Source organism: Eupeodes corollae, chromosome 1 (assembly GCF_945859685.1).
Source record: "Eupeodes corollae chromosome 1, idEupCoro1.1, whole genome shotgun sequence".
In the NCBI taxonomy this organism is placed as follows: domain Eukaryota; kingdom Metazoa; phylum Arthropoda; class Insecta; order Diptera; family Syrphidae; genus Eupeodes; species Eupeodes corollae.
In genome coordinates this window covers 267,290,805-267,311,186 of record NC_079147.1, presented here as the reverse complement: position 1 = coordinate 267,311,186, position 20,382 = coordinate 267,290,805, and the positions used below count along the sequence as shown (strand labels likewise).

The window sequence follows — 20,382 nt, the reverse complement described above, 5'->3', positions numbered from 1 at the left end:
GGAAATTCATGCTGCGGTAATATATGTCCCCCTAAGAAAAGTACTTCAAAGCCGTAAAGTACGTTATATATCCCTTTTTATGAAAACTCAAGTATCATAAGCTTGTGTTCGAGTTATTTTGAAAAAAAACATCCCTAATGTAAATTTCTTATTAATTTTTAATTTAAAAAGAAATTACTGGAAGCACTGTCTTTCGTTAAAAATAAAATTCTCTCTCTTCCACCATTTGCGCCACCTACATTGCAGAAACAAATATTATGTTGTCCTTTTCGCACTTGAACAATCGCAGTATGGTGCAAAAATTGTGTTACCTTTTTTTCGTGTATCGTGTCTTTGCCGTTGTTCGTTCAGTTGAAATTGAAACGCGCTCAAGAAAAGATAAATCAAGAACGTCGAGGTCGATTTTATTCTCCTATTTTTCTTAACTTGCAATTAAATTTGTGAAAAAAATAATTTCATTGTTAGAAAAGTAAAGAAAAAAGGTTTGCCTCTTTTTATTTCAATCATAATTGAAGTGAACTTGGAAAAATTACACATTTTCATTTGTTAAAAAAAGGGGAAAACGAAAAATCTTTAATCATAAATTTTCCAACCTCCCATAATTACAGAGTAATACATTTCTTTTTAAATTCTCGATTGGTCATATATTATTTTAGTGTAATTTTACAATAGTGGGGACTACTCTACTTTTTCCGTGAGACGATTATTCGTGTTTCCCTTTTTCTTACATATTTTTTTTTTAATCAGTTGAAAGATAAGTGTGAAAAAAGTGATTATTCTAGAAAATTCACCCTTTTTCCAGGCTTGATTAGAATAACAGCTAATAAGGACACTTGCTACAACGTTATAGGAAAAGAAAAAAACAAGTAAAGACAACCTACTGAAAATAAAAAAAATAAAAGAAGTGTGTAAAGAAACGATTGCCTAATAAAATGTCTGTGATTGGAATCGATTTTGGCAATGAGTCGTGCTATGTTGCGGCTGCAAAAGCTGGAGGAATAGAAACGTTGGCCAATGACTACAGTTTACGAGCAACGCCGTAAGTAAATTACAATAGAAGTACATACATACTCGTCCTTTAATTAATTCATAACTTAAACATATCAATTGAGAACATTTTTCTAATAGTAGAAGACCTCGTGTTAGTTTTGATCGACTATTGGCTTATCGTGCTTTCATAACCTCCACCACATGGGAACACTAAGCGGGGCCCTTTTTTCCTACTTATTCGAGAAATAATATACAAAAAAAAAGTTTGTAACCGCAAAATTGCCCTGATGCTTCAATGAGACAGCACGAATTGAACGCGTTCTTCTAACCTAACCTACAAAAAGGTGTCTTAATTTTATTGCTAAAGAGACACATTTTTTAGATTTTGATCAAAGTCAAACCTTTTATTTTATTAAAACAAAAACACTGAAGGAGTTTGTGTTTTGTGTCACCTTGGAGTCTAATTGGGATTACCTATTGCTTTTTCTTTAACTAACTACTATGTGTAAATATTATATATGGTATAGAAGGTGTGCAGCGAACCAGGCAGGAGGTAGGCAGCAGGCAGGCAGGTGCTTCTGCCTGGTGCTGGTCTTTACTCTTTTTACGTGCTTATTGATTTTCTATTCTGCTCTTTTCGTGGGCAAACATATGTTGGACGATAAGAGCTTTCTCACTCTCACCCAATGTGGTATGGTGGTATCGGTATGGCGTGGAAAAAGAAGTTTCTAGATGTGATTTCATCGTCATGTTTGTTGCTGCGTTGATTTTTTTGTTTTAATTCTGTTCCTGTCTTATTGTATTTATTTTCTCTCAACAAATGCTTTATGAAAAGAGCTCTATCTCTAGTAAGTAAGGTAATAAAACATCTTAAACTGAATTATTGTTTTCAATCATTTTTATATTGGTAAGGGATGGGATGAGATGAAAAATAGGTAAATGTTGTTGGTTTAACTTTTTGACCTTATTTCTTTGGATTGCTATTTTAAGTCATATGATTATGTTAATTTAAATTTACAAAAGGAAAACTAGTTTCTTGAAATAGTAAACTAAAATATAAATCATTGTATGTTTTCATAAGTACAAAGTACATTATCGTAATTCCATTTAAAAGCTCAACACTTTTACTCATTTGTCGTATTAATTGGTCTTGTGGATGACGGCAAAATTTAATTTATTAATTCTAATTATTTGCAACGATAGTTCCGTTTAGTTCTAGTTTCAATGAGTCTAATGCATAAAACTGCATTTTTCAATTAAATAATAAAAACAGTTGTTCTCTAAGAGTTAAGAGTAACAAGGCAAGGTTCTGCAAAGCAAATCCCTTTTCAAATTCAGCTGAGATTTTAAGGTATCCCTGCTATGATGAATCTTAATGTCTCAATTCTCGGACATCAAAATTTTAAGCATAAGAATTTCTTTTATCATTATTCATAGATCTATAAAATTGTACTTTTCTCTTCAAAAATAAAACATCATACTACCTACCTATTTCAAAATGGCACTGGTCATTCAAATTTTTAAAACTAAAAAAATTCTAATTATAAGAAAACTTGAAGGTATTTGGATATGGACCCTCAAGTAAGTTTGACAACTCTATGTGAATGAAACATGGGCCAATGAAATTTTACACTGCGGTTACAAGTTGGTTAAGTTGAAATTAGGTAATTAAGGAGTCTCGTGCTCATTGCACATATTTACGGAACCCATAGCCAACTGGGACGGTCTCAACAATTACTTCAGGATCTTTAACTGGTCACTATGCTTCCTCGATAGTGACGTTGACGCCAGCGCTGATATGATCACAAGTTTGATTCTCCTGGGAATGAGAACTTTTATCCCGAATAGGGTTAAAAGCATCAGACCTAAGGAAAACGCATGGTTCGATGCGAGCTGAAAAGAGGTTATTAGGGTTAAGAAGGTAAGTTTCGGTTGTTTTAAAGCCAATCCAACTGAGGAAAACCGGAATAAGTTCAAGCAAGCCAGGAAGGCATGCAACGCCCATATTCGACGGACCAAATTTTTACATGACCAACAATTACGGCAAAAAATACTGCAATGTCCCAAAGGCAGTAAAAATTTTTGGTCATTTGTAAAAAATATGAGGAATTCTTCCTCTTCCTCGGTTCCTACGCTCGTTGTGAATGACACTCCATTTGTTAGCTCTTTAGAGAAAGCAAATCTCTTTGCTAGGCAGTTCGCCGCCAATTCAACTCTGCCAATGAGTGTTATGACTCCGCCTGTACTTGAGCAAGTTAATGATTCTATGGGGCAAATCTTTTTTCGCAAATCACTCGTACTGCAGCGAGAGTCCTAAAAGATCTTAACATACACAAATCTGCTGGTCCGGATGGTATCCCTGCTATTGTTCTGAAGAGGTGTTCTTCATCGCTGGCAAAACCACTGCGTAAGCTTTTTCATCTGTCCTACTTCTCAGGTCTCGTTCCGAGCGGATGGAAAACCGCATTTGTCCAGCCTATTCCCAAAAAAGGCGAATCTTCCTCACCGTCTAATTATCGACCGATTGCACTTACGTCCCTTCTTTCCAAGGTAATGGAAACGCTGATTAATTATCAGCTCAAGAAATATCTTGAAGAACGGAAGCTTCTTAATGACCGACAGTATGGCTTTCGTAGCAATAGGTCCACTGGTGATCTCATGGTTCATCTCACCGAACAGTGGAACAAATCTTTACCTAGTTTTGGAGAAAGTAAGATTATTGCACTAGATATTTCAAAAGCATTTGATAGGGTTTGGCATCAGGCTCTCTTATCGAAAATGCGTGCTTTCGGTTTGCATGAATCCCTCCTTCATTGGATTAGTAATTACCTTTCGAATCGTTCAATACAAGTTGTATTGGATGGATTCAAGTCTGAAAACCACAAAATAAATGCTGGTGTGCCCCAGGGCTCTGTTCTATCTCCAACACTCTTTCTCATTTTTATTAATGATCTAATGTCTGCAACATCTAATTCAATACATTGTTTCGCTGACGATAGTACTCTTAGCTTTTCATATTCGTTTTCAGATTCACACCCCTCTTCTTCGGATGTGGAACTGCAACGACAAAATATGATAAGCTCATTAAATTCCGACCCAAACAGCATTGTACAATGGGGAATAAGAAACCGCGTGGAATTTAATGCTTCGAAAACTCAATGCTGTCTCCTGTCGTTAAAGCGTAACATACCCCCGATGAGTGGCACTTGCATCGAGGAAACTGAACATCTGGATATTCTTGGTATGTGTTTCACCAACCACCTTTTGTGGAACGATCACATACGCGATGTCATCAAAAATGCCGTAAGATGTTTGGGTTTTTTAAGGCGATGCAAGAAGTTTTTCTCCCCCTCTGATCTGGCTGTTATTTACAAGACTTATATACGTCCAAAGCTTGAGTATAACTCCCATATCTGGGCCGGTGCTCCTACGACTTACTTAAGCCTCTTGGATAGTATTGAACGTAGAGCATTTAGATTGATTGGTGATATTACCATCATAAGATCATTTACGTCACTTGAACATCGCCGAAATGTTTCTTGTCTCACCCTGTTTTACCGTTATTTTAATGGTTTATGCTCTAGAGAAATAGCGAGTTGCATTCCTCCCCTTAAACAGTTCAACCGTAATACTCGCGCTTCTAGGAATGCTCATCAATATACCCTCGAGCCGATCTTCGGTCGTACTGTCAAGTACAGAGATTCGTTCTTTAGCCGTACTATGCCAATGTGGAATGCCTTGCCACACTCTGTCTTTCCCAGCTATTGCAATATTCAGGAATTCAAAACCAATGTGCACCGAATAAATAAATAAAAATAAATAAATAAATAATATATCCCCTTGAGTGTGCGCTTATTATAAAAAAAAATAGCCGTCATACAAAACAATTTTACTTTCCTTCCTCCATAAGATGGTATTTTACGATTAATACAACATGAGCCTGTTTTTTTACTTCAACTATTTACACTTAAGCATACAGTATTTGTACTATCTTCCAAAATGCAATTTTAAATGGGTGCATCGAGGATACAGCTGCACAGCAGCACATACAGTGGTGCTAGAAACATTCCGGATTTTTTTGGTAAAGTTTTTTAATCCATGTTTTGGTAGCCAAGAATGTACAATTTTTTTTTTGTATTTTCTATAACGTAATAAGATCATACAAACATTAAAACAAGTTAAAATAATCCACACAATAAATGATGGTAACAAAAAATTATTCAGAAATTCGTCTGCTAAAAACTAACCGGATTTTTGTCACTAAATCTTAAAAATGAATATTTTGTCCAGTAACCTTTATTTTTAATAACTTCTTGGCATCGATGAGGTATTGATATAAAATTGTCGATTATAGAGGCAGGAATGTTCGCCCACTCATTCTTCAAAGCTGGAAAAAGAGAGCTTGTTGAAGTGTGCGTTCTCTTTCCAACCCTCCTTTTTAAAACTGTCCACAAATATTGGATGAGGTATAAATCGGGAGATTGGAACGGCCACTTTAAGACACAAATATTTTTTGTTGCAAACCACTCTTTTGGATCATTATCCTGCTGAAAACCCCAACGCAAAGGCATTTTCTCTTCAGCATATGGTAGCATTGTTGACTGCGAAAAATTCCTATATCGAAAACTGTCCATAATTCCTGCAATTTGATGTATTGGACCAACACCTGCACCGGAAAAGCAACCTCAGACGAGCACCGAGGCACCACCGTGCTTAACCGTAGGGAGTACATTTGCTGGCTTTAAACGTGTTCCTTTCGAGCGCCTTACTGTCATTCTACCATCAGAGTAAAATATGTTGAATTTACTTTCATCACTGAAAAGCACACTTTTCCATTTGCTTATAGTCCAGTTCAGATTATTTTTTGCAAATTCAACCTTGATTAAATATTTTAATTAAGAAATTAAAAGTCTTTCTGATACACCTATCATATTTTACCTTTTTTTACGATGTTTTTCAGTAAGTAGTGGCTTTTTTCTGGTCCGACCGCATTTCCTTAAACGACTAGTTACCGTAGATGGCGGTATAAATAAATTTAGATCCTCACAGATGTTTTTCGAGGACGCAAAAGGGTCATTGAAACAAAATTCCTTATGTGTTTTAGCTGTTGTTTTGAGAGGGCGTCCACCACGATGTTTCGCTTCTACAGATTTTCCGCTTCTAATCTTTTTGATAATGTCAAATCGTTAAATTGGAATTTTCAGCAATTTAGCGATTAAATTTTGTTTTGTACCGTCTTGATACTTTTCTAACACATTATAACGAATAGCGTTTGTGTGAAGTGTTTTAACCATTTTTTTAATCGAGTTAATTGTTATTTAGAGCTCAAAACCTGCTTAGTTTTTTTTTTAATTAATTGTGTTATCCAAATGACAAGAAAAACCGTCACCCAAACATTAAGACTCCAAGTTTTGCATGAAATCCTGTTAGTTTTAAGCAGGAATGCAATGGGGTAAATTTATATATCTACATCATATTTATTTTTTTTGTTTACCATCCGATCATTATTTTTTTAAAGTAATTATAAAGTATACCAATATGTTTTTGAAATAAATACAAACAACAAATTTAGTTTGATTTTTCCTAGTTGATATTATGGAAGGCATTATACCAAAAAAAAACCAAATGTTTTTAGCATCACTGTATTTGTCGGGAGAAGATGTTGTTTCCAAGTTTAAACATCTGACTCTTCCCTTGTTCCCTTTCTCTTAGTAAATTTAACTATTTTCTAACTTTCGATGTCAAAACAAGAAATATCTTTACTTTGCTCTACTATGGTTAATCATTAGTGACGTTGACTCCAGTGCTAATTAATGATCACAAGTTTGTTTCTTAAGGGAATAAGAAATGGATCAGACTCAACTACAACTAATGGTATGATTTTTTATGTATAGAGGTTGTTTGTTATAAAGCCAACCGCATTTAGGATAACTGTACAAAGGTTTAAACTAACAAGGAATGTATGCAATGTCCATATTCGACAGATCCGCGATGGTACCATCGTAATGGTTCTAAAGAGCTGTTTTTGTAACAGAAGCAAAACTAATTCGTAAGCTTTTTCACCTGTCCTACTCTTTAGGTCACTTTCTTTACGCAAAAAAGACAAATTCCTTTCCCTCTCTAATTGTACTATTTTAGTGCCTAAATAACTTTTTTCTAAGGTTTTGGAAAAGCTAATTAATTTTATCAGTCACTTAATGGCCACCAGTAAGGTTTTTGCATCAACGACTGTGAATCAGCAAAGTGCAAACAATCAGAATAATTGTTCATTGATATTCCCTTTCGAATATCAAAATAAATACAACAATCCGTTGAGAACTAGGGCCTAGTGACTTATAACTCTCAACCATAACTGTGTGCGAGTTATGTTATCAGGGATAGAGGGGGACCTACAGTTTTAAGCTAACTTGGCTAATTTGAGAAAGCACTTTTCATGACAAGAATTACTTTAGAGTATTTGTCAATTCTTCATAAGAGGCACTACCCGTTAAAAAAAAACTTTAGATGGCACAGCCAGGGATTGAACCCAAGACCTCTGGCATGGCACTAAAGCGCACTGACCATCTTGCCTTTTAAATAATATCCATCTAAAAGAAATATTCATAAACTCTTTAATTGAGTACTTTCCACCCGAGTGATCTTTTTTTTTAAATAACCCGCATCAAAGTCACCAAATGTTCAGTCTGGTAAACCGCTTTTGTACCTCAAATAAGTCACAGGTGATTTGTGTTTAAGAGATGCAAGTTGAAAATAAAATTGAAAATTAAATATCAAACTATTTAAGTTTTTCGTTAACCTGAAGCCGGATATCCGTGAATGCACTTTACCGATTCATATAAGCCATTATATGTACGTTGTATCAAAACTAAAATCAGTCAACAGTGACTGATCAGCAATAGGGCCCCGTATAAAGGTACTCGCTCTATGAAATATGTATAAAACTAATGACCTTAAAATTATACAAATAGCAGTTACCTATTTGAATTGTCAACATACATTTTATTGCTTGAATTTTCAAATAGTTTTTACAATATCATAAGTAATTGAATTCTTGGAATCTCTGAATCAAATTCATGATAAGTATAACAAAGGCTTTATATGCTCGTATCTTTTCTTTGATTTAAATATTGACCAAAGCGCATTTGAGAAGGTTTTCAATTATTCAATGAACTTTGACTCTTTGTGACCTTTGAGTTTTCATTTCTTTACATAATCTCCTTTCTACTGAGTAATAAGAAAAGGTCAGCTAGTTATGGATAAGTTAACAATTTTCTTACAAACATACATAAATATGCAAATATTGCATATGTATGTACGTTTATGCACAGGGTGAGTCAGAGAAATGGGAAGTATTTTAAAAAGTCATTACTCAACTCCTAATTCATCTAGAAAAGCCAATCTTCCGTCGTTGAAAAGGAAAAAGAAGAACAATTTTGTTCGCAAACGGATAAATCAAACGATATCGGCAGCCATACGATTTCTACTTGAAATTAATTGGCTGCTAAATACTTTGCGTAAACCACAAAAGGTGTTGGCTGCGATAAGACAAGTTGCATTATCTTGCTGAAAGCAAATGTGTTTAAATTACCTCCTTCAAACCAATTCCGGCTTTACAATCTCTTAACGTTCTATCGAAAAAATAACGACTGATAACACCCCACGCTCCCATCCAAACGGTAACCTACAGCGAGTAAAAGGGTTTCTTTTGAATCACGTAGGGGTTGTTTGTTTATTTACGTCGATATTTGGTGAAAATAAGTTCATCTCTAATTATAATAGCGTCTAGTAAGATTTATTCGTGTACGTATCGCCGAATTCATGGTTCGTTATGGTACTGAAAAAATTGTGCATTTTTCTTCTTTATAACGCTGCAAGATTAATTTTTTTGACGCACTCATATAAAAATCTCCTTAATGTAAAAAAATCATCCTGGGCCTGTGGTCTCCTTTTCCCGCTTTTAAGGTTAAGAGTATTTTGTTTCTTGTTGGAATTGTTCACATTAAGATTTGCCAACAAAAACTTCTATAGATGACCTAAAAATAATTAAGTAAAAGTTGCTCATTAACAAAGTTTTCTCACTCTAAGTGATAAGTCCAAATGAGAATACTGGGAAGAAATGCCAATATACCAATTTTTAATGAACTTAAAACCAATCAAATGAACAACAAAGCAACATCGTATCTACGAAATATAAAAGATTATTTTATAAATATAATTCGCCAAAAGTATTCGATATAAATTTGCATCATCAACCTCGGTATGTGTCTCAAGTACTCGGCGCCGCGGTGAAAAGTGGCAATAACCAAAAATGCACTCAAAACTTGAAAGTCTTGTATATTCCTAATCGATTAGTTCATAACTTTTTAACTGTATTCTTAAGGAATAAGCTCAATACAAAAATGTCACAGTGTCAGTTCGTTGTGTTGAGGATTGTAGTTAATAAAAGCTCTCAAGACGCAATAACAATAATCCAACATTGTTCATATAAATTAATTATAAGTTCAACACAAATCACGTCACGCAATCATATCATCAACACTTAAAAATAAGTTAATATTTATTTTCAATTCGATTTAAATTAAACCGGCTGTAATAAAATTAATAATTCTTTTCGATGTGTGGAAATGACTCAGAAAAATTAGTGAACGACCTGCTAAGAAAAAAATCGCCAAATAAATAATTCTAATAAATAAAAAACTAAAAATAAACTCTTAACATTAATTTATAAAGATATTTGTAGGTAATGTGAATGTAGCTCTTGAGTATTGAGGATCTACGTTGTTCTTTAAATTATATTTTCTAGTGGAAGTGGGCGGTCTTTTGATTGCAAGCATGTTTGGTCTTTATTACTGCCACAAATAGACACATATTCTATTTATATAATAATTGATTGATTTGCATCAAACATTACATTTTTATTTCTCATGAAATACCAAATAATAATTATTATATTCATGAAAAAAGTTGAAGAAGTTGCGGCTGTCTTTTTGACATTTTGCCAGAATCACAAACGCAAAACAGAAAAAAATGTTGTCTGGTTAACTCCACTCGTAGCTCCCATGTACCAAATTTGGAATTTGGTTTAGTTACTACTTTCATGCATGAGAAGAAGCAATGACGTAATTTTGTATTTTGCCGGTAATAGCATCACCACAACATCGCACCTGTAGGTTTAATGAGAATCGATAAAAAAACGAAAATTCCCACAATGTCTATCTATGGTCTTCGCGCTGATATTAATACTTGAACAACAAGAATTGAACCATATGGTAGAGGTAGAGGCAATTTATTGTTAATTAAAAAACTTACTGATTGAAAGTAACACTTTTCTTTTTGTTGTATTTTGTTTTAAAACTTTTTTTTTTCTTTGATTTTTCTAGATCATGTGTAGCCTTCGATGGAAAGAAACGTATCATTGGTGTTGCAGCCAAAAACCAACAAGTCACAAACATGAAAAACACAGTTAGTGGATTCAAGCGTTTATTGGGGCGTAAATTCAACGATCCACATGTACAACGTGAACTTACTTCCATTCCATATAAAGTAGAACAACGACCAGATGGCGGCATTGGCATTCGTGTCAACTATCTTGACCAGGATCAACTTTTCTCGCCCGAGCAATTAACTGCAATGTTATTTACAAAACTAAAGGAAACATCCACTAGTGCATTGCAGGCTCAGGTAAGGACAAAACAAATTTTTAATATTATTCTCTTATAATTATTAATAAAAATCAACCATCAATTTATGTTTGTAGGTGAACGATTGTGTAATAGCTTGCCCTATTTATTATACAAACGCCGAGCGTAAGGCATTGCTAGATGCAGCTAGTATTGCCGGTCTCAATGTGCTCCGTTTGATGAACGAAACAACAGCAACGGCTTTGTCTTATGGTTTTTACAAGCAAGATCTCCCCGAAGATAAGCCACGCAATGTTGTGTTCGTTGATTGTGGTCACTCAGCACTGCAGGTCAGTGTTTGTGCATTTACTAAGGGCAAACTAAAGATGCTCTCTAGTACATGGGAACAAATTGGTGGGCGGGACTTTGATTATGTCCTTGCTGATCATTTCGCTCAAGAATTCCAAGAGAAATACAAATTGAACGCAAAGACTAATGCCAGGGCATATTTGCGATTGATAACAGAAATTGAGAAGATGAAGAAGCAAATGTCTGCAAACAGTACTAAACTGCCATTGAACATTGAATGTTTCATGAATGATGTCGATGTACATTCAAGCATGCAACGATCAACAATGGAGGAGCTATGTGCTCATTTGTTTGAGCGTGTCGATTTGACATTGAGAAGATGTTTGCAGGAATCAAAATTGTCATCTGATGAAATTCATTCAGTTGAAATTGTTGGTGGAAGCTCACGTATTCCATCGATTAAGGCATTAATTGAACAGGTATTAAAAATGAGTCTTTTGATTTATTTTATAAACTACTAAGTTGTTGTTTTATAGACCTTTGGCAAGCCTGCTTGTACAACTTTGAACCAAGATGAGTCTGTATCTCGTGGAGCGGCCCTTCAATGCGCTATCATGTCCCCAGCCGTACGTGTACGAGAATTCGGTGTAACTGACATCCAGAACTACGCTGTCAAAGTTATCTGGGAACCAGAGGGCTCTCTTACTGGCGGAGAAATCGAAGTTTTCCCCGCTTTCCATGCTGCTCCATTCAGCCGAATGCTTACCCTCAACCGAAAGGAGCCATTCAACATGACCATTCAATACGCCCAACCCGTCCCATACCCCGATTCGATTATCGGTAAGTGGCTAATTAAGGATGTGAAGCCCAACGAAAAGGGCGAATTACAAGAAGTCAAAGTCAAAGTACGCATCAATCACCATGGTATCGTGTTGATCTCAAGCGCATCTCTCGTTGACAAAAAAGAAATCGATGAGTCACAATCTGCTGGCGACGAACAACAATCCGGCGAACAAGCTGCCCCAACTTCGGCTACTGGTGAGCCCATGGAAGTCTCTCAGGAGGTAAGTGCTTCAGCATTACATTTGACTGTCAAAATCTTCTTTACTTTTGTTTTATTTTGAATGCTTGATTTCAAAGAGCTTCTGTTACAAAAAAATTATAAGAATACAGTAAAATAACTGATTTTCAAAAAGGCAAATAACTGAAAACAACATTATGTATACTATTGTGTGTTATTGTCATTGTTGTGTAGGAATGTTATGAAAATGATGATGGTAGTAGAGATTCGCCAACAGCCTCATCACCAGGAGGACAAGGGTGGGCCCAGCGGGTCAAGGGATGGTTTACTTCGGTACGTGTGCATAGATAAAAAAAAAAACAAAGATGCAGAAAAAAGCAAGTGAATGAAATTAAACTAATTTTGCCATCTTATATATCAACGTTTTAAGATTTTTGTTGTTTTTGTTTTTTGGCTTCTAAAGGAAATTGTCCTAAGTAACAATATAAAAAGAAAAAGCATACAAAAATGCTACGATAAGGAGAAGTAAAAAAGAAATAAGAGAGCAAAACAAAATCGATTTCTCATCTTGAATTTTTCTGTCATTAAATTATTTTTGTGTTTATTTTCCTTCCCTGTGAAAATTTTCGAACAAGTTTTGATTTTTTTTTTAATTCAAATAACTTAGAATTGGATTGTTGTTTTTTCAATGGATTTAAATAATTTAAAAAAAAAAATGAAAATTAAACACAGAAACAAAAGAAAAGAAGACCGCTCATGTGCCTACCCTGTGTGCTCCACAAAAGTTTTACAAATTTACATTGTGTTTATATATTCAGAATAAATCTTGCTTACATTTCAAACAAAAAAATATTAAAAACTATACAAATGCCAAATATTTATTTTATATTAAAATACTAAAAGATTGTATAGTTTTCTAGAGAGCCTCATGTTGTTTCTTTTTGTTTTCTATGATTATCGTATCCCTTTTACCTTGTTGGTTTTTTTTTTTATGAATACTTAATAATTTATGGAAAAATAAAACTTATATTAAAAAAACATTGTTTAACGAGCACTACATTGCTTAATTTGTTAACTAATATATTAATTTTTTTAGTAAAATGGTTTGCTTTGTTGTCAGCAAACTTTGGAAACTTCCTAATTGGTGAAGGGCTGATTGGCATTTTTAAGAAACAGTTTTTGTTTTTTTTTTTTCTTTTTTTTTTGTTAAGTGGATCCATTTGGGGTGGGTATTTCGGAGCTGGATTCTTTTTATATAAGTATTTCTTGATTAATTTTAAATGTATATTATGTTGCTTCTTTATGGGTAATATTTTAAGTGAAATACATACTTTTTGGTTCGGAAAGTGAAGTTATATTATAAAAATTCTCAGCTTTTGTCAGATCCTGCCCTAATACAACAAGTCCCTCCATTGCTCATGCTCGCGAGGGTTATGTCTACAATGTAAAAGGTTTTCATATGAGCTATTTTATTTTAAATAATCCGCTAATTCGGCCGCGATCGTTTTTTCCGGAAACACTGCCATGGCTAAAAATGTATGGTTCCATGCTTCATCAAAGCATTGAAATTGTTAAAATTGTTGAAAATGTTTTAGACGCAGTTCGCAAATATAAATTACTTTTGAATAATCTTCAAGCACCTTCTTAGCCAACAGTAGTGTAAAAGTAGTGTATCAAATGCAATAAGCTTTTACTGTAGAGTTCGATATTAGAAACGGATAAGAAATATTTTTAACGAAAGAATAGCTACTTTTCTCTCTGAATTTTTAAACACAACTCGTCTTTATTTTTAACTTTTTAATCTCCAATCCTTCGCTTTATGATCGCCCAGAAGTGCTCAATTGGGCTTAGGTGGGGGGGTTTCGATGGCTATTCCATAACATTGATTTTGTTTTGTTGAAACTATATTTTGGGTAATTTGGAGGAATGCTTCGGGTCATTATGCGGCATTAACTTCCATTTATAAGGCATATCCTCTTCAGTAAATGGAAGCATGGCTAAATATAAGACGTGGACGCTATGCATAGCGCACATCTTATCTTTGATCTAAAATACTAGACCTACACCAGAGACATACATTTTCCCTTCGAAACAAACCAAATTGATCTTAGTTTCATTCGACCACATATTCCAATGAGGAAGATGAAGGGGAGTCATTCCGTAATTTCCATCGTCAATAATTTGCTTCACGTAACTTTATCACTATCGTTTTGAAAATTTGCAAAAAAAAGTATTATTAATAAAAATGTCAACTATTTTGTAGTTTTTATTGTTATTTTCACTTTCTGTGTTTTCATTTTTTGCCGCCGAAGATAAAACTATAACATCAAAATGTTTGTTCAATGTCTGATATTTTTGTCAATCAGCTGCAGTAATAAACCCAATTTTGTCCAAGGGAAGGAAGTGAAGACTCCATTTTATCCACAGGGAACATATATAAAGTCCTCTTTTGCAATTCCAAAACTACAATTGTTTTATTTATTTAACAACAATTAAGAGAGATTACAATGCTTAAATACGAGTTAGAATAGATAAACGATCCGGTTCATCTCTTAATTTTCATCGTAACCGAATTAATTGTTTTTTTTTTTCGAGTTTTTATTTTCATTTTGTAACAAAACTAAACTACACTGAAAATTTGTTACTTCAATTTGCTTAGTTATCAATTTAAATTAATAGCAGACGATACCTACTTAGGTAGTACCCGTGGCATGATGGGTAGTGCGTTGGACTGTCATGCAAGGGGTCTTGGGTTTAATCCCTGCCTGTGCCACCTTAATTAAAAAAAAAAAAATAATTTTCGCGGGTACTACCTCTTGCGATGAATTGACAAATCCTTCAAGAATAATACTTGTCATGAAAAAGTGCTTTCTCAAACTAGTCGTTCGGATTCGGCCTAAAATTGTAAGTCCCTGCCATTCCTGAAAACAGTACTCGCACACAGGAATGGTCGAGAGTTAGTCACTAGGCCCTGGTTCACAACGGACTGTTGCGCCACCCCATTTGATTTGATACCTACTTAGCAATAGTACAAACGCTATCGTTTTGACGATTATCAATGATTTATAATTTTGACCAAGTTGATGTTTATGTTTGATTTGAGAACAATTAAGTGGTGATTCTCATCGGCTTTGTTTATCTTTTTGATGATTAAATGAAAACAGTTTTCATCTGATCTGACGGATTTTAACTGAAAACTCAATTTCATGGACGAGAGGCCCATTTTCTATTGGGAGGCTGCGTTGATAACCAGAATTTTTGCATTTAATGTCTATTAATCCTCAACGTGTTACTGTTTGTTCCAGTTTTTGGGGGTTATTTAACACCTTAAGATTTTGTTCGTGCTAGTGCTTTATTTACTCACTTAAGGTGGCGTTACAGTTCGGGCGAACCCGGGTATCAACCAGTATGCGTCTCCGGCCAGCTCGGTGCCTAGCTAGTTGTTTCCAGTGTCAGATCTTCCAAATATGTCAATATCATCGGCTCATCGGAGTAATGGATGGACCTTTGGAAGATTGTGATTGTGATGTGGAACGTTTAACAAGTAGCATGACAATGCATCGCCTTGTCTTAAACCTTTTTTTGGCATCAAATGCATCGGTGAGATCTTTTCCGACCTTGATAGAGCAAAGTTAATTCTCCATCATCGTTCTGCACAAACGGATCAGTTCGACAGGGATTACAAAACTAGACTTTGCTCTGTAGAACTCTTCCCTACAGATGATGTCATACGCGGCCTTAAAATCGAAAAAGAGATGGTGGGTATCGATTTGAAGTTACTGGATTTTTTTTGCAAGATCTGCCGTAATGTGTATATTTGATCAATCGTGTCTCACTGATAAGGACCTATCATAGTTCTTACTAAGAGGTTGTTGGAGTCTCGATAGGAAAAGGACCTCCTCCTTGTTTTGGCTTTCCGTTATGATAGTGCTTTTGTTAGGGAAAATAAAACAAAGTAGGTAATTCTTCGTGAAGTGTTTAATTAAGAGAATATCGCGAGACTAAAAACTATAAGTATTATGTCATGATTATATAAAGTAGGTACATAATAACAATAATAATCCAGTAACCTTTAACTTAATGTTAGGAAAATTATAAACATTACAGTAATGAGTAAAAATTTGAAGCAAGTTTACAAATTAGTTAATGAATTAATATAAAAAGAAAATCCATTTTTTTATCGAACAAACTATCCCGCAATGCGGTAACTAATTAGAGATAAAATTTTGATTACAATTTTCAAGATTTTGATTTTAATAAAATAAAGAATGTCTGCCGTCATATCCTCAGTAGGTATATAGTCCAGTTCTATCTCCGATCGTTTGTATATTTCCCTCATATACTGCGTTAATGATACAGGATTTTTAACAAGATGCTGCGCTTTTTGGTTATCACAAAAGATGGTTGTGGGACTGCTGACAATGATCTTAAAGTCCATCTCCAAAATCAACCCACGCAAGTACACCGTTTGTTTTGCTGCAGAAGTCAAAGCAATGTATTCTGCCTCTGCACTTGACAGTGCCACTGTCGGTTGCTTCTTTGTTGACCATGAGATTGAACCAACATTGAGTTTGAACACATAGCCAGTGTTTGAACGTCTGTCAAAGGAATCGGACAAAGTAATTTGCCTAGTTTGCGACAAGACAAAACATGGTTGATTGTATTTTACAAGTACCTGATAATATGCTTAGCTGCCATCATAATGAACTTCATGAGGATTTTGATTAAATTGTGACAGCTTATTAAGGGAATGTAAGATGTCTGGTCGCGTTGCATGCCCAATGTACATCAACGACCCAAGCAGCCTTTCATACTCCTTTTTTATCTGCCAATTCATAGCTCTGGCATGTTTAACATTTTGAAAATTTCTGACCTGGGTCTAAAGGTGTACTCCTCGCTTAACAGTCTTGCATTTGGTAAGTCTCCAGCAATGATGAAATAGCCTTCTTTCGACTTCTGCTAACATAGTTTCGCTGCTGGTTCTGCTTAAACTGCATGCCCAAGAAAACTCCTACCTTCCCTTTGTAAAACACTTCAAATTCCTGTTTTATTTTATTTTTAATTGACAAAAGTTCCCCTTCATCGGACCATGCAAGAAGTATGTCGTCCACATAAACTGCGATGATATTAATTCTGTTTTTATTATTCATTGTGTATACAGAACGATCAGCTTCAATTTGATTAAATCCCAGCCTTTTCAGAACCTCGTCCAGCTTTGCATTCCACTCCCGACCAGACTGCTTTAGACCATACAAAGCTTTTCTCAGTCAGCAAACACGATTGGGTTTTCTGGTTGAAACGATCGATTAAAGACCTTAACGACGGAATTTTTGAGGTTATCATGGACATACGGTCGCAAATGTATTGGTATTGTAAAATTTCATGAAAAGGATATGGTGCTGCAACCGTACACCTGTTGGCCATTTGGCTTATATCGTTTTCTTTACTATGTACTAAACAATAATTGATTGATATTAGAAGTTTAAGGAAACATCTTATTAGAAAACTATTTACGTATTTTATTTCTTGGTTCTTTTCGTAAAGTTCATGATTGTAAAGTGTCCAGAATCTTTTTTTCTCATATACGAGCCAATAATTATCTTTTAGAATTCTCTAGAAGGGCTTAGGGATCGGCGTGCCTTATTACTAAGCACCCTTCACAGACCATGTTGCAACTTAGAATTGAATGCGCTTTAATAGACTTTTTAATTAGCATTCTTAAACTTAATCAAAAAATAATATTAGTAATTTATTGGCTAAGCGAACTTTTATTTATTCCCCCTAAAAGTTTGTTAACATTTAAATATGTTTCCATAAAGAAGCACACAGTCGTTCCTACTACAATTAAATCTTGTGTACACCCTACTTTATTCATTGATGTCAATTAATTACATTTGTGCAATAGTTTTCATTATCATTTTGTAAAAATTCAAATATTTCTCTTTCTCTAAATTGTATGTAAAAAAATACAAAAAATAATAAAAAAAAATGTTAATTATTTTAGGGTAACGATAAGAAAAAGAGGTCCAATAAATTAATTGAACTCTCAATGGATATTAAGACACATGGTTATTCACTGGCTGATTTAACAAATTACATTCAACAAGAATCTAGAATGATTGCAAATGATGCGAAAGAAACAGAGCGTGTTGATGCACGTAATGCACTCGAGGAGTTCGTTTATGATATGCGAAACAAATTACAGGTAACTAAATAAACTTAAGAATCTATAAATAAAAGAAAATATTGCTTAACAAACATATATTGGATTTTTTTAAAGGGAGGACCATTAGAGCGTTTTGTTGCCGAAACCGATCGTGAAGCTATATGCAAACAACTGAATGATCTTGAAGATTGGCTGTATGAAGATGGTGAAGTCTGCGATCGTGAGACCTATCAATCAAAACTTAACAACTTACATGTCCAAACTGACCCCATCAAGGAACGTTGTCAAAACTACGAAAACGCTCCACATGCTTTCGATGAACTAAGGAAAACAATTGATTATGCTCGTTCCGCAATCATGGAATTCCGATCGGGATCACCCAAATACGATCATCTTACCGAAACTGAATTCATAAATATTTCCGAGGCAGCAGAGAAGGCGGAGAAATGGCTACAAAGTGCTTTGTCCAAATTCACCCAAACACCTCGCACCTCCGACAGTCCTGTCAAAGTAAGCGAAATCCGCCACGAATCGCACAGTCTAAGCGCATGCCTTAACTCTGTCGTCAACCGCCCAAAGCCAAAACCACCAACGCCAGCAACCAAGACGACTGAACAGTCGCATCAAAATGGTGAATCCAACCAAGATAAAAAAGAGGACGCTAAAACAAACAGTAGTATTCCAGAGGATTCAACGATGGACGTTGAATAAAAACAACAAAACGAAGCAAACAATACACTAAATTAAATTCTCTGTTATAATTGCAAATATATATTAAAATATATGTATAATTATTTCCTATCATAAACAAAAAAAAAAAAAAAATCTTTTCGGTTTTTAGTTTCACAATATTCAGCCGAATTAGAGAGCAACGCAAAAAAGAAACCTGCAATTCAAAAGCAGATTAAATTGCATTAAGTACAGCAGACTAAGTTTATACGAAACACATTTAAATAAAATATAAATAAATATTTAAGAAACATTAATAAATGTTCAACAGATGAAGCTACGCATATGATTACAATAAAAAGAAATAAACAGCAAAAACAAAAACATATTTTGAAATCATATATTTCTACCCCCTCACCATCCAACATAAACGGCAAATAAGCATTAAATCCATACGATTAAATATTTTGTTATTAGTTATTCTTTTTCCAATAACATTTGATTAATAAGTTCAAAAACCATTTATTTATTTTTTTGTAACTGTAACTTGGAAGTTTATATTTAAATATAGGAAACGGGAAGAGAGAAGTTGCTTCGTTTTTATTTAATAAATATACAAAACTATTCTTAAGTACAATTTTCACCTCTCAAAAACTGTATCAGGCTTTAAAAACTTATTTTTCTCTTATTGGTATCGATTTATCATGATTTAAATTTTATCGATTGCATTTGTCAAAACCTTGAAAAAAGAAAACAAAAAAATAGATGAAGAATACAAATAAAAACACACTATAATAAAAGTGAGATTAGTAGGCTTTCTTTTGTAAACCAGACAAAAAATTAATAATAATTGTAATATTAAATTTTTGGTGAAATAAAACTAAACCGGCAGAATGAATTCTTAATGTTAATTTTTGTAGTTCTTATTAAAAGGTTGTTAAATTTCAACGAATGAGATAATATGTTGTGAAATGACGTTTTATGAATATTTAAATTGAAAGCAGAAGTTTTAATTTCAAAGGCCTTAGAAAGTTATTACCAATGTCGTAAAAACTTTTTGAAAATTCAACGTGTACAAATTGGCATTACTTTTAAATTCTTTAATAAATTATATATTTATTGAATGGATCTGCTTCGAATGAGTTTTGTTGCATACACTTCCATGAATTAAGCGACCCGAAGTTTTAATTTTTGAATTCAAATCAAATGTCTTAAAAAATGGTTGTACAACTTCGGTTTCACATTTATGTACTTAATAATGCATACCTAGTTTAATCGAAACAAATAGTGTACCAAAAAGTGGTGAACTTAGCTACAAACCTAAGTTTATATTTCTAAGGTCAACTAGTATTTGAATAGAAGCAGAATACAGGTTGTTTCAAATTTTTGCATATCTACCTACAATTTATACCAACAAGAAGATTTGAATAGAAGCAGAATATAAGCTGTTTCAAATTTTGCATATCTACCTACAATTTATACCAACAAGAAGATTTTAAATGTTGCCACCAAAAAATAGATAGCATTAACTTTTTCATGTGTAAAATATGTGTATAAAGCTGTGGCCTGATTATGAGGTTCGCGGCGAATCGTTTTCAATTCGACTC

The 20,382-nt window shown here is 34.1% G+C and overlaps 1 protein-coding gene across 2 annotated transcripts; it reads left to right on the top strand.

The window, feature by feature from the left end:
• Nucleotides 1–324: 324 nt before the first annotated feature.
• LOC129943246 (heat shock 70 kDa protein 4) lies at nt 325–19,686 on the top strand. 2 transcript variants are annotated; one of them, XM_056052553.1, is made up of 8 exons: nt 325–482; nt 803–1,039; nt 10,371–10,671; nt 10,748–11,398; nt 11,456–11,983; nt 12,175–12,273; nt 17,945–18,145; nt 18,221–19,686. In XM_056052553.1, exons 2-8 carry the CDS (start codon nt 933–935, stop codon nt 18,815–18,817), a joined length of 2,484 nt encoding a protein of 827 aa, XP_055908528.1. In that variant the 5' UTR covers nt 325–482; nt 803–932; the 3' UTR covers nt 18,818–19,686. The 2 variants fall into 2 exon arrangements, with proteins under 2 accessions (XP_055908528.1, XP_055908529.1); XM_056052554.1 differs by lacking the exon at nt 12,175–12,273.
• The last annotated feature ends 696 nt before the right edge of the window (nt 19,687–20,382 follow it).